This window comes from Ursus americanus, chromosome X (genome assembly GCF_024610735.1).
Source record: "Ursus americanus isolate L20-20 chromosome X, mUrsAme1.1.p, whole genome shotgun sequence".
Classification (NCBI taxonomy): domain Eukaryota; kingdom Metazoa; phylum Chordata; class Mammalia; order Carnivora; family Ursidae; genus Ursus; species Ursus americanus.
In genome coordinates this window covers 111,622,839-111,646,065 of record NC_142164.1, presented here as the reverse complement: position 1 = coordinate 111,646,065, position 23,227 = coordinate 111,622,839, and the positions used below count along the sequence as shown (strand labels likewise).

The 23,227-nt window shown below is 38.2% G+C and overlaps 2 protein-coding genes across 3 annotated transcripts in view; one reads left to right on the top strand and one right to left on the bottom strand.

The window, feature by feature from the left end:
• FANCB (FA complementation group B) overlaps window positions 1-12,060 on the bottom strand; it is a 32,722-nt gene extending 20,662 nt beyond the window's left edge. The window contains exons 1-2 of the mRNA XM_045805047.2: window positions 11,976-12,060; window positions 1,306-2,323 (exon numbers count right to left, since the gene is read on the bottom strand). Coding sequence (XP_045661003.1) covers window positions 1,306-2,253 — 948 coding nt within the window. The 5' untranslated portion in view covers window positions 2,254-2,323; window positions 11,976-12,060. The remainder of the gene's footprint in view (window positions 1-1,305; window positions 2,324-11,975) is intronic.
• A 238-nt stretch (window positions 12,061-12,298) lies between these two features.
• MOSPD2 (motile sperm domain containing 2) overlaps window positions 12,299-23,227 on the top strand; it is a 54,127-nt gene continuing 43,198 nt past the window's right edge. Inside the window, exons 1-2 of one of the 2 annotated variants that reach the window (XM_045805049.2) lie at window positions 12,299-12,548; window positions 12,705-12,774. In XM_045805049.2, the coding sequence (XP_045661005.1) occupies window positions 12,540-12,548; window positions 12,705-12,774 (79 nt within the window). In that variant the 5' untranslated portion in view covers window positions 12,299-12,539. The remainder of the gene's footprint in view (window positions 12,549-12,704; window positions 12,775-23,227) is intronic. The other variant, XM_045805050.2, reaches the window with a different exon arrangement.

The following is a 23,227-nucleotide window of genomic DNA, read 5'->3' as shown; positions in this document are numbered from 1 at the left end:
ATGCTTTTAAAAGATTGCTTTCAAAATAAAATAGGGTACTTTCAAATTACTTTTCTTTCAAAAATGTAAATGTTATTTATTTATTTGAGAGAGAGAGCATGCGAGTGCAGGGGGAGCAGCAGTGGGAGGAGGAGAGACAATCTTTTAAGCAGGCTCCACGCCCATTGCAGCGCCCAACCCAGGGCTCGATCTCATGTCTCTGAGATCATGACCTGAGCCTAAAACAAGAGCTGGATGCTTAACTGACTAAACCACCCAGGTGCTCCTTCTTCTGAGAATTTAAGTTATGTATGTATTACAGAGGTTAAATACGGTTACATAACCCCTATTAATATGAAGGTAATTCACAAGGCAAAGCCTGATAAAACACAATCTCAACCTGACATTTTCACACACACAAACAGAAACACACATACACAAAGTAAGGATTTACCTAAAAAAATGGGTAGCTCAGTTGGTTAAGGGTCTGAATCTTGATTTTGGCTCAGGTCATGATGTCACGGTCTTGAGATTGAGACCGGCATCGGACTCCACACTCAGCACGGAGTCTGCTTGAGATTCTCTCTCTCCCTCTCCCTCTGCCCCTCCCTCCACTCTCACAATCTCTCTCTAAATAAATAAAATCTTGGGGCGCCTGGGTGGCTCACTGGGTTAAGCATCTGCCTTCAGCTCAGGTCATGATTCTGGGGTCCTGGGATAGAGCACTGAGTCAGGCTCCATGCTCAGCAGGGAGTCTGCTTCTCCCTCCCCTGCCTGCCACTCCACCTGTTTGTGATCTCTGTCAAATAAATAAATAAAATCTTTTAAAAAATTAGAAATAGTTGTATTAAAAGACAAATAAATACTTGTAGCTATATATTTATATATTTCCAAATAATTTGAAGGTTTTATGACTCAAAACGGCAAGGCAAAACCTTTATTAGGTAGTATTCAGATAACTTTAAGAAATAAGAATGATGCAATATATATGATTTTAAGTGCAGCACTAAAAATTGATTTGGATAATAAGACTCAAGGATAGGGATGCCTGGGTGACTCCGTCGTTTAAGTGTCTGCCTTCGGCTCAGGTCATGATCCCAAGGTCCTGGGATTGAGCCCCACATTGGGCTCCCTGCTCAGCAGGGATTCTGCTTTACCCTCCCCCCACCCCCACCCCACTCATGCTTTCTCTTGCTATCTCTCTCTCCCAAATTAATAAAATCTTTTTTCAGAAAAAAGACTCCAGGATACACCCTATGAAACATATAAATGCTTTAAAGGTCTAAGGCTACACCAATTGAATGATTATAAGAATAAGTACTGTACCTGAAAGTTCTTTTTCCAAACGGCACAAGCATCACTGGACCTAAAGGATACGACGAAAAGGTCTCCTCTGCCTGAATCCATAACTTGAACTGCACAAGGATCTCCAAATGGAAGCTGGCACACACTTTTAGGAGTCCCATTTTGAAATGAAATCAGCTGATTCTTTCGAGTAAGGGCAATCAGAGACATTCTTAATTGATTGTTGACAATCTCAGTTGCACAGACATGCACATAAGTTACTACACTGCTATAAGCAGGAGGGATAATGTATGCATCACTTATTACTTCTTCATTTTCAAGGGAGTATACACAAAATTTGGTATTCCAAATTGCATAATCTGATTTTGAAAGCTTTTGAGTGCATCCTTCCTCAGATAAAAAACATGTCTTTGGTCCTAATAAAACCATACCTAGATTTTCAATCTCCCCTGCCCACTCAACAGAGGAAAAATTAAGAGACACAGTAATAATTTTGCCAGTTTGGGAAGAGATACAGTAGAATGTTTTGCCATGTCTCCATAAAACTAAAGGGCCATTAAGGACCCTTACACCATCTTTCAACTCATGGCTTAGTCTAAAGCTCAAACGCTTTTCAAATTTATTGGTACTGTGAAGAAATAGAAGAAAATATCTGAAGATGTTATTCTTTTTATTACATTGTATCATAATATAAGGGAGATTAATTCCAGTTCTGAAATCTGACACACAGTTGCAACACATGATTTTTAAATGAGAGTTTTCTTCCTTTAGCATAAAGAATCCAGTGGACTTCTGAACAAATGCTCTTGTTCTTCTATCAAATACCATTCTCCTGACATGTAATATGGGTATTTTTGCAGGCCGTTTACTTGCAAAATCTCCCTTAGACAATCGAAAAATAAGGACTTCCCCATTATAACACAAGAGTGTTTCTTGTTCGTTAGATGACATTGCTTGTTTGCTAGTCATTCCACAATATCAAGTCTTTGTGTTGGTCCAATTTTCGAATGCAAATTGATTCCAGTCGATGCTTTTAAACCTAAAAATGTAATGAGGAAAACTACCATCAAGTAGGCAGTTGAAAAGAAAACACATTTCTGCTAGAGAACTCTCACATAGATAACTATAAGTTTTATGAACATTTTTAAGCTTTTTAAGCTATCTTAACAATGATACACTTATCAAAAAAACCACATCCCAAATATCATTTCTGTACAGTTAAAAAACACAGTTTGCAAACAATGCAAAGAACCACATCACAAACAATAACTGAATGTGTTAACAGCATCTATTAAAAGCTGTGGGTGGTCTATTGAAAGTGCCTGAAGACGTTTTTTCTGGTTCAGGGGATTTCTTAAGGGTTCCACTTCTCTCTTTCAAAACTACCAACCTAATCTGGTTTTCCCATCCCCCCCCCCCCCCGCCATTTTCCACCCTGTTGACTCAAACCTGGTTTTTTCCTCTCAGCCTTACACCCTCAACAATGACAATTAAGTACTCAATGACTCAAATTGAGTGCTACCACACCCAGGCACCTGGGGTCCTTCTTTCCTGAAACAGGAGCTCATACAGACTCTATGGCCAAAATAAAAGCCCAGAAAGAAAAACAGGGGATTCTATGCCATGGTTTAAAAAGACCTATATAGGAATAACAGAAATAAATATTAAATCTTTTGCAAAAACAGTGCAGCTTTAGGACCTTAAGAAAGTCATTATTCCTATTCCAAGTAGAAAAAACTAGAAGATTAGTAACATTATAATGAACACAAGAATTAAATAGCTATCAATTATTCAGGTTTATATGCCAGGTACAATATATAATTTCATTTAACGTTTACAACTATTCTTTTAAAGTAAGCATTCTTATTATCACATCGTTCAACTGAGAAAACTTGATTATTTTAAGGAAAGTCAGAAAATTTTCCAAGGTTACAACACTAATTGGCAATGGCACTAGATTTGGAAGAGGGGCCCTCTGACTCCCAAGCCTACACTTTAAACTACCACTCTGTCCTGGCATGCATCCCCTTACTCTGAACACTGGTTATAAGCAAGGCAATCTGAGAGAATTAGTAAAGTAGAATGAAGAACAAAGGAACACTCATGGCATCACAAATGGCAAGATTTCATTCTTTTTATGGCTGAGTAATATTCCATTTTACACACACACACACACACACACACACACACACACACACCCGACATCTTTATCCATTTATCTATTGATGGACACCTGGGACCTACAGGATATTATATGAAGTGAAATAACTCAGAGAAAGATAAATGTTATAGGATTCCACTTACACATGGAATCTAAAAAACAAGATGAACAAACAAACAAAAAACGCTCTTAAATACAGAGCACAAACTGCCAGAGGGGAGGTCAGTGGAGAAACGGGCAAAATAGATGAAGGGGATTAAGAGGTACATACTTCCATTTATAAATAAGTCATGGACATGAAAAGTACAGCCTACGTCTGTATCTTTGGGGAAAATACCCAGTAGTGCAATGGCTGGATCATAGGGTAGCTCAATTTTTAACTTTTTAAGGGACCTCCACACTGCCAAAGTGGCTGTACCAACTTGCATTCCCAACAGTGTAAGAGGGATCCCCTTTCTCCACATCCTCTCCAACATTTGTTTCCTGCCTTGTCAATTTTTGCCATTCTAACCGGCATAAGGTGGTATCTCAATGTGGTTTTGATTTGAATTTCCCTGATGGCTGATAATTTTGAACATTTTTTCATGTGTCTGTTAGCCATTTGTATGTCATCATTGGACAATATTCTGTTCATATCTTCTGCCATTTTATGATTTGTTTGTTTCTCACGTATTGAGTTTGAGAAGTTCTTTGTAGATCTTGGATACCAGTCTTTTATCTGTAGCATCATTTGCAAATATCTTCTCCCATTCCGTGGGCTGCCTCTTAGTTTTTTTGACTGTTTCCTTGGCTGTGCAGAAGTTTTTTATCTTGATGAAGTCCCACAAGTTCACTTTTTCTTTTCTTTCTCTTGCCTTTGGAGATGTGTCATGAAAAAAGTTGCTGTGGCCAATGTCAAAGAGGTTGTAGCCTATGTTCTCCTCTAGGATTTTGATGGATTCCTGTCTCATGTCGAGGTCTTTCATCCATTTGGAGTTTATCTTTGTGTATGGTGTTAGAGAGTGGTCAAATTTCATTCTTTTGCATGTAGACCAATTTTCCCAGCACCATTTATGGAAGAAACTGTCTTTTTTCCACTGGATGTTTTCTCCTGCTTTGTCAAAGATTAGTTGCCCAAAGAGCTGAGGGTCCATTTCTGGATTCTCTATTCTGTTCCATTGGTCTATGTGTCTGTTTTTGTGCCAGTACCATGCTGTCTTTGTGATCACAGCTTTGTAGTATAGCTTGAAATCCGGCAACGTGATGCCCCCAGCTTTGTTTTTCCTTTTTAACAATTCCTTGGCGATTCGGGGCCTTTTGTGGCTCCACACAAACTTAAGGGCTGTTTGTTCCAGTTCTTTGAAAAATGTCATTGGTATTTTGATTGGGATGGCACTGAAATTGTAGATTGCTCTGGGTAGCATAGACATTTTAACTATGTTTATTGTTCTGATCCATGAGCATGGAATATTTTTCCATCTTTTTGTGTCTTCTTCAATGTCTTTCAAGAGTGATTTATAGTTTCTAGAATATAGATCCTTTACGTCTCTGGTTAAGTTAATTCCGAGATAACGTACGATTTTTGGTGCTATTGTAAATGGAATGGATTCTCTTTCTTCAGTCTCATTGTTTGTGTATAGAAATGCAACTGATTAGGGCCATATGCACCCCAATGTTCATAGCAGCATTGTCCACAATAGCTAAATCGTGGAAGGAGCCAAGATGCCCTTCAACAGATGACTGGATAAAGAAGATGTGGTCCATATACACAATGGAATGTTACTCAACCATCAAAAAGAACAATTTCACAACATTTGCAGCAACATAGACGAGACTGGAGGAGATAATGCTAAGCGAAATAAGTCAAGCAGAGAAAGATAGTTATCATATGGTTTCACTAATTTATGGAACGTAAGAAGTAGGAAGATCGGTAGGAGAAGGGAAGAAGAAGGGGGGTAAACAGAAGGGGGAATGAACCATGAGAGACTATGGACTCTGGGAAACAAACTGAGGGCTTCAGAGGGGAGGAGGGTGGAGGAATGGGATAGGCCGGTGATGGGTATTAAGGAGGGCACGTATTGCATGGTGCACTGGGTGTTATACGCAAGTAATGAATCATGGAACTTTACATCAAAATCTAGGGATGTACTGTATGGTGACTAACATAATAAAAATTATTATAAAAAAAAGTACAGCCTAAGGAATGTAGTCAATATTATAATAACGTTGTATGGTGACTATGCTTATTATGGTGAACACTGAATAATGTATAGAATTATTAAATCAATATGCTGTACACCTGAAATACACATGTCAATTTTACTTCAATAGTAAAAATAAAGTTTAAAAAAGAACACAGGCCAAATCTAACTGCAAAAAACCCAAAATTACAACAAAGGGACAGCGCTTACAGTGACCACACAAATAAGAGAAAAATGTTGATATGTACTCAGTGGCCATAAATGCAGAGTCACTTTTTTTAACAGCTGTGGAAAGCTCAGCATATGCTATGAACTGCACATGGTCGGAGAGCCTAAAGAACTGTGTGAATGGTGGGCCTGGTCTGCCTCTTACTGGAGGTATGACTTTGGGCAAGTTACTTAATCCCTCTATGCCTCATATCCACATATAATGGGGTGAAGTACACCCCACAAGGTATTGAAATTAACTAATATAACTTAAAATAGAACCTGACACACAGAAAGTGCTTGATAAAGCTTAGCCGCTACCACTATCATTATCATCATCATCATGGCCAGCTCTGGGTTATACAGTACCCAACCTCTGAAACATCAGAACAGTTGCATACTTAAGTTTGTGAATTCTGAAAGGTCCCTCTCCACCATAAATAACTCTAACTCATCCTCTTTCTTTTCTCCTACTTGTGGATCATTTACACCAGGAAATTCAACTATTTCAGAAAACTAGGTCATTTGCAATTAAGTAATAATGTTTTCCTCTGCTGAATGAGAAACAAACTGCAAAGGCTTAAGTTTTGGTCTTTTATTATAAAAATCTACCAAGAGTCCAATTAGAAAAGTATCACTGAACCATCTACAAATTTAACTTAATGTAGCATTTTGTGGAAATGACTTTAATTCAGAGGCACTTCTATTAAAATGCAGACTTGATTAGTCAGCATCTACTTTCAAATTGGAGGTGCCATGGCTTATTGTCTAATTTCCAAATACATCATTTGTTGTAGTTTTAAACGGTGTTCACAAATTCTTTGAAATTCCTTCCATCAAGAAGTGGCACTTAATTCTCTTCTCCTTGGGTGAGGGCCGGTCATTATGATTCACTTCTAGCCAACAGAATATGATAGAAGGGACAACGTGAGACTTCTGAGACTGGGTCATAGAACATTGTGGCTTTCTTGTTGACCTGCTCCTTGGATCACTTGCAATGAGGAAAGCCACCTGCCATATTATAAAGATACTCAGGCAGCCCCATGGAGATGTGCATACAGCAAGGAACTATGGCTTCCTGCCAAAGGTCAGCAAGAGACTGGGGCCCTTTACCAACAGCCATGTGAGTGAGCCTTCTTGGGATCAGATCTTCCAGCTCCAGTCAAGCCTTCAGATGATTCAGTCCCCCTGGAGAGATCCTGAGTCAGAAGAACCAAGCTAAGCTGCTCCCAAATTCTTGATCCTCAGTAATTTTGAGACAACGTTTGATGTTTAAAGATGCTAAATTTGGGAATAATTTGTTATACAGTAACAAATACATTCCTCTATGGTAATTTGTTTAAGTTGATGATACTGCTTTTGAGAATTTCATGAAACCTATTACTTGAAGTAACTGGAGAAGCTGTATCATAATACAAATTAGCAGAAGTCACTGGCTTACTGGTTTGTTGTTAGGCAATTAATGCAAAGATCTGGGACAACGGGTATCATAAAGTAGTCTCAGCTTTATTAGTAAAGAAGATACGTAGGTAAATCAAAGGTGTGGCTTTTACTTATGAAACTTTTAAAGGAAATAAACATAGTATTACAACAAAATGTATTAATAATAATTTATTTAAAATTTCCCACAGATATGCCAAGTCTCTTAGATTTCTAAAAGAAGTTTCCTTTTTCAGCATTAAATGATACACTGTTCTTTTAGCATTAAAATAATAATCTGGGGCACCTGGGTGCCATTTTAGGGGCGACTGGGTGGCTCAGTTGGTTAAGTGTCTGCCTTAGGTGCAGGTCATGATCCCAGAGTCCTGGGATGGAGCTGGGCATGGCTTCGGGCTCCCTGCACAGCAGGGAGCCTGCTTCTCTCTCTGCCCCTCCCCCTGCTCATGCTTTCTCTCTAACAAATAAAAATCTTAAAAAAATAAAATAAGATGATATAATCTGAGGTAAAGATATAAGAACTTGTCTTTTACTACCTATTTACGTGAAAAGTTTTTCAGATTTCTTAAGTACTAAAAACAACCAAAAGAACTTCTATACAGAAAAGGATTTTGGAAAAAATGAGTGAGACCCTTAATACAGAGATAAAGAATAACACAGTGGAGATAAAGGGCTCAATAAACAAAATGAAAGCACACTTGACAGAATGAACAGCAGGCTGGAAGAAGCAGAGGAATGAATGAGTGACCTAGAAGGCAGGGTAATGGAAAGTAATCAAACTGAACAAAAGAAAGAAAAAAGAATTATGTAAAATGAGAACAGACGTGGGGAACTCAGTGACTCCATCAAGCATAATAACATTTGTTATTTTAGTATTAAATGTCACAACTAATGTTTAATCAACGCAATGCTCTGGTTCACCAATATCTGAGTATGACAGAAGTAAGGAGAATCTGATTGCTAAAAGGTCAGCAGAATATCCCCCTTTACTAAACTCTAGAGTATGTATTGTTGCACCTTGATAAAGTCATATGACTTAAGAAAATCAGACCCCTTACATTCTCTTCTTTTAATACTACCAGCAAGTTCCTTAACTTGGAAACCACTATCTTCCAACTCTGTTCCAACTGCCACTACAGTAGTTCAGGCTTTCAACTCTCACTTAGGCTGACGTAAAAGGTTCTTAAATTGATCTTCCTTACTCTAGGCTCTCTCCCCTCCAACTTATCAATTTATTTATGCTACCTCAGTTATTGTTCTAAAACACAAACCTGATCTGGTAACTGTCCCCTACCTCAAAAACTTTGCATGTACCCTCTCCCCCTTCTCAATAGATGTATGATCCTTGAATCACTTCCTGGAAAGATAGATGCTAAACACTGTGAATTGAACACATGGATGACACAGAGACAAAAGATTGCAAACCATTGCTATAAAGTTTATCATGGCATTCAAAGCCCTGTTATAATCCTAACCCAACATGCGTTTAGCATGAGCTCAAGGCAAAAAGCAAACTTATTCTCATGGATTTAGATTCAAATAGATTTAAATGGCTGTTATATGAAAAGTCTTTATTTTTAAATAGTACTGCAAAACCATGCACATTTTAAATATAAGTTATTTAAAATTGATCACCTTCAGAGTTAAAAATTAGAAGGCATTAATATATTTATTTATTTATGAAGATAAATTTTTTTCCTCAAACTTTCTATAATCTCAAGGCTTACTGAATTTACATACCTGTGTACATTTTATTTTATACTGATGCAACATCTGTTTTAAGAGTAAGAGTTCTTAGCATATGTTCATAAAACAAAACTTTAAGCCTATGGAACAAATGGTAATTTCCTTTTTTTAGATAAAAATAATATGGAAACAACTGAAAGTAAGATCAATTTAGAGGTTCTAAGACCAATATAAACAAGCCCTGATTAATCAAACCCTGATCATCAGAGCACCAGACCTACTATTCCAGCCTATCGGTCATCTGACTTTTTACTTATCCTTACAACAGTGGCTTACACAGTTGTGGCTTACACCCTTACAACAGAAAAACACAAAAACAAAAAAAAAAACAAAAAAATAGGTAACTCAAACCGGTTAAGTTTTACCTCCTATCGCAGCTAATGGGATGGGGAGGGGGTTGGAAGCAGATTATTTATAAAATACTACATAATTAATGTGTTTTTCCTGTTCTGTATTACCATATATCAAAGTTGACTGTATATATTCTGTACATAAAATGAAAATACATAAGTATACTAGGGAAATAATACATGCTAACAGAAATATAGTAGGTTGGCAATAAATTATCACCCTCATCCACTCTTCCCTACCAACCTCCTATCAAAAAAACAATGTTCCTTTTAAATGCTAATAAATTCCTCTGGGCGTCATATAAATTCCAGAACTCTTCAAATAAACTACCTGTCTGGTTGAGGAAGATCCAAAAAGAGCACCATATTTTCTGCAGATAAAATCTAAAAATGTCTCTAAGAAACTGTATCAAGCATGACCAATAGAAAGCATCTTTGGAAAAAAAAGGTAGAATTAAGATACCCAACTAAAAATTTCACCTAAGAATATTAAGCATAATTTTATAAGCATAATACGCATAGATGTACTTTTCACAACATATAGGACATTATTTACCTAAGTAAATTAACTTGGCTACAGAATAGGTCTGCTGTTAAAAACATTTTTCTACCTATATAACTGGAAATCATTTGTAGAAGCCTACCCAGAATCAAGCTCCATTTTCCCTTTTCCAACAATGCTTAGTGTATCTGAAATGTAGGTAAACATGGGGGAATGGTGATCTACTAAGAGAATTAGGAAGGCGAAGTTAAATGTTTTCTAAGTCATTCTAAGGACTTCTAACTTTCTCCAAGCAATGATACATCACTGGAAGATTTCAAAAATAGAAATCACAGGATTGTACTTCTGAATTATAAAGATTCTAGTGACGATGCTGAAAATGGGGGTGAGGTGAGAATGGAGGCAAAGCCATCAATTAGGAGTTAATTATGAGTTCTTAATTAAAGGGAGAGGTGACTTTGGAAGGCAGTTTGGCAGCCACCCGAAATGCATATATCCAGCAATTTCATTTCTAGATATGAACCCAGAGAAATAATCCTACATAATAATGTACAAAGACATTGCTCTAGAATGTTCACTCTGTTGTTTGTAATATTAAAAAAGTAAAAAACTTCAATGACCATCAATAGGGGAATGAATAAATACAGATGGAATATCATACTACAGTTAAAAGAAATGAATTAGATCTATGTATACCACCATAGCTAAATTTCAAAAATCAAATGAAAAAAAATAAGTTGCAGAAAAATGTATTCTGAAGTTTGTTATTTATCTAAATCAAAACACATAAAACAACATTACATATTTTCTGTTTACCTACAAAGGCTACATTCCCTGAGTGCTTCTGTGTGCCAGGTACTATTCTAAGCACTTTGAACTCATTTATTCCTCGCTACATTCTTATGCTATAGGCAATATTACCCCATTTTACAGATGAGGAAACTAAGGCATGGAGTTTAAGAATATTCTCAAAGGCCTAAAAACAGGAAGTAACAGAGCCAGGATTCAAACTCAGGCAGCCTTGTCGAAAATTTAAAGAGCAAAGATTCTGTAAAGGTTCATGCCAAATTCCAAAGACTTTATTCTGGAGAAGGGGATAGGTATCAGGGTAGGGGAGTGGAGCCAGAGGAATCTTTAGCTTAGCTGCAACGTTATTTTTTTTTTTATTTGACAGAGATAGACAGCCAGCGAGAGAAGGAACACAAGCAGGGGGAGTTGGAGAGGAAGAAGCAGGCTCATAGCGGAGGAGCCTGATGTGGGACTCGATCCCATAACGCCGGGATCACGCCCTGAGCCGAAGGCAGACGCCTAACCGCTGTGCCACCCAGGCGCCCCTGCAACGTTATTTTTAACAATGTATCCAATTATTTTTTAACAATATGTCAATTTTTCTCTATAAAAATTTGTAGCATATTAAAAAAAGTCTCGGCCAAAGACGCTAAAGTGTCAATCGTGGTTGACTGTGGATGATGGAAATATGGGGACTTTTCTTCCTGCAATTTCTTTGGAGTTTTCAGTATCTTTCAGTTTTTAAAAAAGCCAGTACTATTTAATGCAAAACTATTTCCTTTCAATATTTTAGCCAACAACCATAAAATTGTTCCAGTGCCTCATAAGCCTAAATCTTTCTGAAGTTTGGCACTTAATGTCATTTTGCACTGGATAACTGTCAAGGGGCCTCCCTGTGCGTGGCAGGCTATTTAGCAATACCCACTAGATGCCAGTAGCAGACCCCATCCCGGCTGTGAAAACGAAAAAAGTCTCCAGACACTGCCAAATGTCCCCTGCGAGACAAAATTGCCCCAGGCTGAGAACTACCGTAGTTAATAAGCTATAAGATGCTTTATATCTTTTAACTTCATATAACTGCTTTAGTTTAAGGATTCCAAATATATAAGCCTTTATAAGTTTCTCACACTCAAAATGTGAAGAAAGTTTCAAGCGAAATAATCCTATACAGCAAGCACTTAAAATCCAAAGAATGATGAACAATGGCCATGGCAGACTCGCTTGCGTCCCCTTATTCCGCAAAGAAGGGAACCAACCCAGCTCTGCCGCCCAGCCCCGCGAAGGCCAGGTAAGGGCAAGGGACGACCGGACGGCCCTACCTCACCGCGCGAGGCCCTGCGTCCTACAGCCGCCACGTTTCCGACTCCCTACGCGGGCGCAGGGTCCCTCCGCTCCAAACCTCCCGCCCGCGCGCTGCATCCTGGGAGATCCGGGCCGGAGGCTGCGTCGAAAGCAGAGGAGGCGGAGCCTGCCGAGCCAGCCCAGAGACGGTTGCCCAGAGAGGCTGAGGAGGCGGGGCCTCCAAGGAATGTTGTGAAAGCGAAGGGCGGGCGGAGCTTGCTCGGGCGGAGCTCCGCGCGGGAAGCTCCCGTGATCCGGTGGTAGGCGGAGGCGGGTCCGCAGTGCAGGGGACGTCGGGGGAGCGGAGCCCAAACGAGAAGCTAATGGAAAGCCAGGCTGGGGCCTGGTTCCGCCTCCAGACCCAGGCGGCCACATTGGATTGGACAACGCGGCGACGCTTCCGCCCGCCTCCCGGTGTCACGCGACTGTCTCCACCTCCCGCCCTTCCCTCTCTACCTACTGGCCCGCTTGGCCAGTGATGAGATATTCGGACAGGTGGGGAAGTGGCCACGGCGATCGAAATCACGTCCACTACCGCGACCATGGCCGAGGTGAGGAGGTGATCACACCGCTGCCGGCCCTCCCCTCAGACCCGGAAGCTTCCTCTGAAGCTCGGGGGCTGTGCGCCCAGGTGCAGGTGGGCTGGGCTGAAGGGAAGCGGGGTGGTGCGCGTGGTGTCTAAGCGTCCCTTCGTGTCTCCCTTTCAGTATCACGCCCAGAATAAAGCCAAGCTCATCTCTGAGACCCGACGGAGATTCGAAGCCGAATATGTGACAGGTGGGTACCGCGTTCTCGATGTTGAGGCAGGTGTGCAGTGAGCGTCCCCAACTTTCTAAAGGTGTTTGCAGGTGTCTGTGGGAGGCTTTAGGGACCATTTCGACCCTCACAGTGATGATGCCCTGCACGTTCCAAGGTTTTCTTCTCCATAACACGCCATGCACTTTGCTCCAAGTGGACAGGTGATACGCCCATTGCTTCCTAAAGGGTTAAAGTAAGTTGGAAATTGGTGAGTTTCTAGCATCTCGAGTTTGTGGAACTTGCAGGACACTTTCAAGGCCCACGGCACAGGTGACACTGTCCAGTGCACGGTTTCGCTGCTGACAACAATAGAGAAAAAAAATCTGGAAACCGCCATAATGCTATTCACGTGTACTTAATTGGGGATACAAATTCCTTGGCTATTTTGCCTAAATTCCCCTTCATACATCCCAGTATGCTACCCACGGAGTAGGCCTCCCAGGGCTGGATCAAGTTCTCTTTCATCCCACATTCTACCTAGCCAAAGTACCTGTGAGTCCAGAATTGATTTATTTGTTGAACATTATGTGTTCATATGGTTGAACAGATGTCCCAGATACTTGAAACTGATTATTTAATGCTTGTACAGTAATTTTTAAAAACCTGCAGGATAATTTATTATAAATATGAAATATTGAATCCTGACCCTGCCACTTAATAGCTTAGTTGTCTTTTCTAAGCCCCTGTTTCCTTATCTGTGTAATATGAATAATTAGGTTAGGAGGATTAACTGAAAAAAACATAGATCAAACTGTCTAACATGGGGTTAACCTATTGTAGGCTCTCAACGAGTATTTTGTTTCAAGTCGTTTTGGTTGCTGTGGAAGGGGTTAAGCTTCTGCATCTTGACTTTAGTGCTCAGCAGAGGTTCTCTGCGACTTTAGACTGCCCTAGATTAAATGTCAGTGATGACCTAGAACAAATAAGGAAATGTGTTCCAAATAACCTGGTCAGTAAATCTTTTCATCCTCCCTGTCAATTTTCTTCACATCCCGAACTTTGCACTAGAGAGTTGCAAAAGCACTTGATTCACTTTTAGCCCAGAGATCTCATTTAAATGATATAACTGGTTTTAGTAAAAAGATAATTCTAAAATTGCTTCATATGGAAATGTAATTCTTATAGTTACATGGTTTGTAGTGTTTTAAGAAGTAACCCAGAACTTGACCTAATGGGCTAGTGTCTCCCCAATAGTCAGGTACTTATGCCCAATGGAGGAAGCAGGATATGTGTGTGTGTGTGTGTGTGTGTGTGTGTATATGTGTGTATGTGTATAGTCAGACAAGTTTAGCAATAGGTAAGATCATAAAAGTTATCTTGGTCCAGCCTTCTCATTTTTAAAATGAAGAAAGTAAGATGTAGAGAGATTAAGTGATTTACTCCAAATCCTTGGTGTTAATGGCTAGGCCTGGGCTGGTTTTCTGAATTTCACTACAGTGAAAATCTTTTGGCAACACCATCATGTTGAATTAGATCATGTCACTCCCCAGCTTGAAATTCTTCAATACATTCCCACTGTGTTCAGAATAAATATCTCAGTTCTTTATGGTGGCCTACAATGCAAGGCCATGCATGCTGTAGCTCTTGCCCACCCTTCCATCCTAATTCGTACCTACTTTCTTCGCTTAGTACAGATTTCACCACTTCCCACAGTGAGAAACATACCACACATGCACACATAACTGGAGCAAAAGTTCCTTAAAGAATACTTATTCTTAAAACCTATGACTCCCTGTTCCATGACCCACAAAATTGACATCACATCCTACATGACCTACAGTTTGAAAAACATAACCAGCCACACTGCTTCTTTTATGTTGTTCAAACAGACTGTATCTGTTTTTATCTTGGGACCTTTCCACTTCTCTTTGTTTGGAAGGCTCTTGCCCAGATAATGTGGACAGCTAGGTCCTTTTTTTCTTTTCCATCTTGGTTTAAATGTATCTGAGAGGCCTTTGCTGATTACTAAATAGCCTCTGTCTTGTCTTGTTTTATTTTGTCTCCAGCTTTTAACCATAACCTGTAATTATTGTGTTCATTTGTTTACTTGCTTATTGTTCATTCCTCCAGTAGAATGTGTGTGGGTCTGGGGCAACCTGTAGACATTGAGGGCAGGGACTGACTCACCTCTGTATACCTAGCACAGTTTTCAATAGATACTCAATATAGCAATGCTTAAATATATACGTAGGGAGATTAATCCAAGTCTGCGTTATGAGTTGTCCTAACTGGCTCCCTGCCCCACCCCCCCTCAAAGTCTGGCAAAGAGTAGCCCTCACAATATGTTTCATGAAGACGAGCATTATTTCAAAGTAAAGCATTCTATGGCATTAACTTTAGGGAGGGTTGTGTCCTTAAATATTCACACTTGGGTTACATGTGAAATGTGTGTGAGCGGGAGGGTTGTGTCCTTAAATATTCACACTTGGGTTACATGTGAAATGTGTGTGAGTGGGTTATCTGCACAGCTGTTATAAATACTAATGTAATTAATTTAAAGACTTGCACAGGAAAGGAAAATAAAAACCTGCAAAGACTTTCTACCTTTAAAGTTTGAGTTGTTTCCTGAGATACTGCATCAGGTAAATGTAAAGTAGGAAAGTGGTAAAAAGGGGTTTTTGATCTGCCTGTGTCCACCCTTTCAAGTTTACTTTTTAGAAATTAACTCGAGTGCTTAGAGAACCTTCACTTTTCCTCTTTCATTTCACCCTTTCTATTGTCGCTAACAATGTTATGTTTCAGAAGAAGCTTAAGGCTGACTTAAGCAAACAAATGTGATGTTTTTCTTAAAGGAAAATATTATCTGCAAATATGTCACTTTAACACTGGCTGTACTCCAAAAACTCTTTTGGAGGTAGGTTCTTGGGAATTCCAAGCACATTTTTGTTTCCATAGAAATTAAGTTACCAATTATGGATAGATTTGTAGCTGTCAGAAAGAATAAAAGTTCATTACTGTTTTATGCATTACAAGTGGTCCTTTTTTTCCTCATTGTTTCTGTGAGAAATTCCATGCTGAGTCTCAAATGAGAAACATTTCCCGTTCTCTCTTCCTCCTTCTGGTGGCCAAGGCAAAAGACTACTCCCTTGTGACAGTAATTTATTTGGTTCCTCAAATAGTCATTATGTGCTTAATTCTGGGAAGCAGTGTGTCCGTATTAGAGAAAGAACTGAAGAAGGATAGAGCCCCTTCCTGAACTACTACAGTCTAGTAGAGGCATTAAAACAGGGCTATTAGTATTCAGGCAAATTGTATCAAGAGGAATAAGAGTTCTAGAATCATTTCTGTAGAAGTCAAAGACAAGGAAAAAAATCACGTGGTTAAGGTGATTGGATTAGCACCAAGGGAGAAAAAGACTTCATAGAAAAGGTGGAAACTTTGGAAAGATTTTTTTCACTTTTTTCATGTTTTTTAATGCAGTCAAAACTACCCATTCCTTTGTGGTTTCTTTCATTGCCGTTAAGTTAAATAATTTCCTCTCATCCGATAATTTCCTAGTCCTTTAATTTTTGCTTTGTCTTGGCTTATTATTTTTTACAACTTGAAATATTTTTTAAGTACAACTTGTATGAAACATGAATAAAGTGAACACTCATGTACTTGCCACTGCCATTCAGGGGCAGTGGTGTGTCCTACGTTTGGTGTTACTCATTCTCTTGCTTTTCATTAGCTTTACCACCTGATATGTTCTTCACCAGTACTTTATTAAGTTTAGCTGTTTTTGAACTTCAAATAAAAGCTGAATGTATTTTTCCATGACTTGATTCTGTTACTCAGAGTCACTCGTATTGTCAAACATAGGTGTAACTGATTGCTTTTGATAGCTGCGTAGTAGTGCATGGAATGTAAATATCAGTTGATGGATTTGGGATCGTTTCTAGGCTTTGCTATTATGTGTAGTGCTGCTGCAGACTTTTTTAAACATGTCTGGTGCCTAGACTTTCTCTGGGGCAGTGGTTCTCAAAGTTGGTCTAGGAACTGTAGTTCCTTGAGACCATTTCAAGGAGCTTGAGAGGTCAAAACAATTTTTATAATAACACCAAAGCATCATTTTCCTTTTTCACTGTCATTCTCTCACAAGCATACAGTGGCATTTTCCAGAGGTCACATGGCATGTGGTGATGTTGCTCTGACAGCTGATAGAATATGTGCTTGTGTGTTCTCATGTTTAAACTTTCCTCAGTTCTGATACCTAATAAAATAACTACTTACTGGTAAATATAACTCATATAAACAAAAAAGCTCTTTGGAGTCCTCAGGTAGTTTTAAGAGTGTAAAAGGGATCCTGAGACCAAGAAATTTGAGGATCGCTGCTCTAGGGTTTGCACCCGACAGTGAAATGTGTGGGTCATCGATGAGGCACATGTTCAACTTTACTAGGTAATGCCAAACTAGTTCCCAAAGTGATTATACCAGTTTTTATTTTAACCAGCAGTTTGTGAGTGTCCTTGTTTTTCCACACTCTAAAACTTGGTGGTGGCGGTGTTTTGTTGTTGTCTTTTTAATTTTTGCCCATCTGATTTAAGGTGTAGGGATATCTCATTGTGGTTTTAACTTGCATTGTTTTGAGTCCCAGCAAGATTGAGCATTTCTTCATATCTTTATGTACCATTTGGTTTCTGCTTCCATGAAAATCACTTCTTCGGGCTCTTGGCCTGTTGTTCCTCCGTATAAGTTAAAGAATCAGCTTATCATGTTTCTGCAAAAAACCAACTGTTGTTGGGATTTTGAATGGAATTGTGTTAAATCAGAGGACCAATTCTGGGAGGCTTGACATCATCAGGGTTGTGTCTTCCTAACCAGACACCTGGTATATCTTTGCTAAACTTTACCTTATTGGAAGATTTATAATTTTCTCCATAAAAGTTAACTCACTTTTGTTACATTCATTCCCGGGTACTTACATGGGGTTTTGTGTGTGTGTGTGTGTGTGTGTGTGTGGTTTAAATGGTATCTCTTAAGAATTTTCTGATTGTGGTTAACAGAAAGTACATTTGACTTTTTTTTACGTTAATATTGAATTCAAAAACCTTACCACCTCTTATTAATTTTGATAATTTATCTTTAGATTAGTTTTGAATTTCTGTGTAGACAATGATATCACCTTGAAATAATGACAGTTTTCTTTCTAAATTCCCAATTCTTACGACTTTAAATGCTTTTACTTTACACTGGCTGGACTTCAGAACACTGTTCAATTGAAGCAGTGAGAAAAGCCTACTTGTCTTGTTCCTGATCTTAGAAAGATAGCCTCAAACATGTCACCATCAAGTATGATCTCTGTAGATATCCTTTATGAAAATGAAGAAGTTTCCTTCTACTTCTGGTTTGTTAGGTTGGGTTTTTGTTTGCTTTGTTCCCAGCACGACTGATGGTTGAATTTTACTAAATGCATTTTCTTCATCTATTGAACACATTTATTGTATCTGATGAGATGTTCACTTGTTTTTTCTTTTTTAATCTGTTAATATGGTAGATTCTATTAATCACGTTTTTAAAATACATTGCTGTATTCAGTTAACTGACATTTTGTTTAGGAGTTGTACATCTATATTCATAAATTAGCCTGTAATTTTCCTTTCTTACATTTTTCTTGTGCAATTTTGACATCAAGATCACGTAGGCTTCATAAAACGAGTTAGGAGCATTTCCTCTTTTCTACTCCCTGAAAAACGTAGTCATTGTGTAGTTATAACCTCATTCTCCATATTCACCCCTCCCCCATTTATTATTGTTTTATATGTTAGTGTTTGTCTACTTACCATATACTTACTAATATCTTTATTTACCATCCCTTCTTCAGTTTCACATCTTGCATCTGGGATCATTATTGTTTCATCTTAAGTATAACCTTTAGATTATTCTTTAATGTCTTTCTTTTGTCTTCCTTTTTTTCCCCCCATTAAGCAATTAACCTTGAAGAGTGCCTTCATTTTATTAGGCTGAAGGAGACAAAGTGATTAGAGAAGTAGAAGAACCAGGATGATCTCTGAGAGAATTTCAAGGACAGGATGATTAGCAGTGACTAGAAGAAACCTCTGTAGGTAAAGGGTACATAAAACAGGGATTGTCCTTAATCAACTGCCCTCTCTGGAGAGGAAGAGTAGAAGGAAAATGACATTTAAAGTGTAACGACACTATTGAATGTTTTACATAAGCTCTCTAGATTATAAACCACCCAAGGGATCCACTCAGGCTTTATTCATCTTTGCATCTGCAATACCTAGCTCCATTTTGAACTAGCATAACGTGGGAGATCATAAATTAGTCCTCAAAGCTAATGAGTTGTTATCCTCCAGTAGTGGAAGCCTTTAAAAGATAGGTAGACAGACACTTGCATTTTCTTAAATTTTGTTCCATCTTTAACATTCTCACAGTTAACCTTTTAAAGTTGTCATGATCAGAGCAAGAGGAAAAGATTTTAAGAGTCTATCAATTTTTGTCCTTATTTTACATATCGAAATACCAAGCCTCTGTCGTAGAGAATATAAGATTATAACTTTTTTATATTTTATTTGATTTTATTTTTTATTTAAATTCAATTAATTAACATATAGTATATTATTAGTTTCAGAGGTAGAGATTAGTGATTCGCCAGTCTTATATAACACCCAGCGCTCATTGCATCACATGCCCTCCTTAATGTCCATCACCCAGTTACCCCATCCCCCCACCCACCTCCCTCCAGCAACCCTCAGTTTCTTTCCTATGATTAAGAGTCTCCTATGGTTTGTCTCCCGCTCTGATTTTTTTTCTTGTTTTATTTTTCCCTCCCTTCCCCTATGATCCTTTGTTTTGTTTCTTAAATTCCGTATATGAGTGAGTTCATATGATCATTGCCTTTCTCTGATTGACTTATTTCGCTTAGCATAATACCCTCTAGTTCCATCTAGACATTGCAAATGCTAAGATTTCATGTTTTTTTTTGATGTCTGTATATATTGATTGTGTATATATACCACATCTTCTTTATCCATTCATGTAAGATTGTAACTTTACATGGAGACTTGAGTGGTAAATTGGTGATGGGATAGAGGATTGGTAGACCTGCTGATTTGTGAATCTTATTCTCAGTAATGACTTTTATCAGTGCCTGGCAAATATTTTTTGACTTATCTCTTTAAGTTGTTGATACCTATTCTTCATATATGTTCATCCTGAATGTTAAGCGAAATATACAACTTTAAAGAGTCTGTTACTAGTATACTGTCATTTCTAGGATATCAACTTGTATTTAGTGAATTATTATTTGAATACACACAATGCAGTATTACTCAGCCATCAAAAAGAATGAACTCTTTCCATTTGCAACAGCGTGGTTGGAACTAGAGTGTATTATGCTAAGTGAAATAAGTCAGTGAAAGATAAATATCATATGATTTCACTCATACAGGGAATTTCAGAAACAAACAGATGGAGGCCCCGGGGTGGCTCAGTCAGTTAAGCATCTGCCTTCAGCTCAGGTCATAATCCCAGGATTCTGGGATCAAGTCCTGCATCAGACTCCCTGCTCCATGGGGAGCCTGCTTCTCCCTCTGCCTCTTTCTCTGTGTCTCATGAATAAATAAACAAAATCTTAAAAAGAAAAAAAACAGATGAACATAGGGGAAAGGAAGGGAAAATAAGATAAAAACAGAGAGGGAGGCAAACTATAAGAGACTCTTAACTATAGAGAACAAACAGGGTTGCTGGAGGGGAGGCAGGTGGGGGGGGTGGGCTAAATGGGGGATGGGTGTTAAGGAGAGCACTTGTTGGGATGAGCACTGGGTATTATATGTAAGTGAAAAATCACTAAATTCTACTCCTGTCCTGAAACCAATACTACACTATATGTTAACTAACTTGAATTTAAGTTTAAAAAAAGAAGCATAATAAGATTTGAACATCATGAAGGAAAAAAAAATTAGTCCCTAGTCATATTATAGTGAAAATGTGAAAACACCACAAAGAAAAAAAATCAAACCACCAAAAAGAAGAGACAGATTATCTACAAAGGAACAGAAATCAGACTGATACTTGATTTCTCCTCAGCAACAGTTAATGCCAGATAACAGTTAAATAATTTCCTGGAAGTGCCAAAATATTCTAATATTCTATATTCTAAATATTCTAAACTGCCCATTTAGAATATTTAGTCAAAAATGAGGGTAAATTTTTTCAAATATGCAAAGCTCACTGTATCTAATAAAAAACTACTTGACTGCTTCACAAATAAGTATACAGAACCCAGAAGGAGACAGAAAGATCAAGAAACAATGAAAAGCAAAGAAATAGGTAAGCAAATTAGTAAAGAAAAAATCTAAATGTTAATGTTAAAAAAAATTGTGACACTATTAGCAGGTAGAGAGATTGGAAGGACTTGTGTTATTTAGAAGGAGGGTAGAGATACTAACTGTAGATTTTGTTAGTAACATGTGAGTATTTCAAATAATGATAACCACTGAGATACAGAAATAAACTATTTAATTTCCAAGCCAGTGGAGGAATGAAAAGGTGAATGAAGAAAGCATCTCTCGGGGCGCCTGGGTGGCGCAGTCATTAAGCGTCTGCCTTCAGCTCAGGGCGTGATCCTGGCGTTATGGGATCGAGCCCCACGTCAGGCTCCTCTGCTATGAGCCTGCTTCTTCCTCTCCCACTCCCCCTGCTTGTGTTCCTTCTCTCGCTGGCTGTCTCTATCTCTGTTAAATAAATAAATAAATAAAATCTTTAAAAAAAAAAAAAAGCATCTCTCCAGTAGGAAGCAGGAAAGGAGAAAAAAGCAGCATAGTAACCAGAAAACACAGAGTAAGACAGCTGGAATAATCCCAACTTTATCAAGGTACCATAAATATAGACAAATTTGTACTTATTAACGGAGCAGATTTTTAAAAATCTTAATTGCATTCTACCTAGAAGATACTAACCTAAATTAATGTAGAAAGGTTGAAGATAAGGAGATGGAAAAAAAGTGTACAAAACAAAGTGTCCTAACCAAAAGTAATACTGTGTTGGCTTTACTTTTGTTAGACAAAATATTTAGGGTGAAAAACATTAGTACATTTAAAAAGGGATTCTACTGTTGATTAATGGAACCCTGAAAAGGTATACCATTTAGAACTAACAACATAAGCATCTCACAGTATAGCCTTCACATATATAAAGCAAAAGCTCCCAGAATTATGAGAGAAATTCAAGAAATACACAAAACATGTTTAATGATTTTAACAAACCTCTTTCAGAAATATGCAGAGCAAGCAGGCAAGAGATCCTTAAAATTTTGTTTTGTTAAGTAAACCCTACCCCCAACATGGGGTTCAAACTCAGGACCCTGAGATGAAGAGTCTCATCCTCTACTGACTGAGCCGACCAGGTGCCCCAAGATTTTAGATTCTAACACAACAAACAAAGTTGGTCAAAGATATATATGTATGTGTATGTATGACTGTATAGTCCCTTCTGCTCAACAAATAGGGGATATGTATACTTTAGAAAATATATTTGTGCTCTTGGAGCTTTTGCAAACATTCACCACATATTAAGTCATAAAGGAAGTCTCAGAAATTCCAAAGCAGCTACATCATACCCATGTTTTCACACCATTGAGCAACTACATTAGAAGTCATAATCCCGGGTTTTGGCACCAAAAAACAAAAACAAAAACAAGTCAAACAGGTACTTAAATCAAATGTTAGGAAACTGAAATAACACACCTCTAAATAATCCACGGGTTAACAACTTCCCTGTATTGTGTGTAATTCTTAACACTGCTAAATAAGTCATGGGTTATAGAGGATATCACAATGGAAGTTACTAAGTAGTTAAAGCTGAACAACAGAATATCTATGGTCTTACATTCATTGATTTGAAAACAAGGCCTAAATAAAAATCAGCTATAGATTCAATTCAAGGAGCTACAAAATGAACATGAGTAAATACAGAGAAAGTAGAAGGAAACAAATAGGAGCAGATATTCACGATATAGGAAGGAAGATCAATACAATAAACATAAGCTGGTTGTTTGAAAGGACTAGTGAAACAGACAAGCCTAGGTTGACTGATTAAGAGCAAAGGGAAAATGCAAAGATGCGAGGAACAAAAAGCCGACGTAATTAAAGATGTGATAGAGATTTTTAAAATCATAAGAGAATACAGTCACCAGGTTTATCACAGTAAGTTATAAAACTTACATTAAGTGGAAAACTTTATGGAGAAGAGAAAAATCATCTCACATTGTCTCAATGAGAAGTAAAAAGTCTAACTGGATCAATGACCATTAAAGAGACTGAGTCGGCAGCCATAGCTCCCTACCACTGTCCCCGTTGCAGAGAGATGTGCACATAAATAAGGCCCAAGCAGTTGGCTAGTCCCAGGAACACAAAGATGATAATCAGAAAATGCAGCAGAGGAATTTACCACATTAGCAACGTGCTTCTCAATGACATTTCTGAATAGG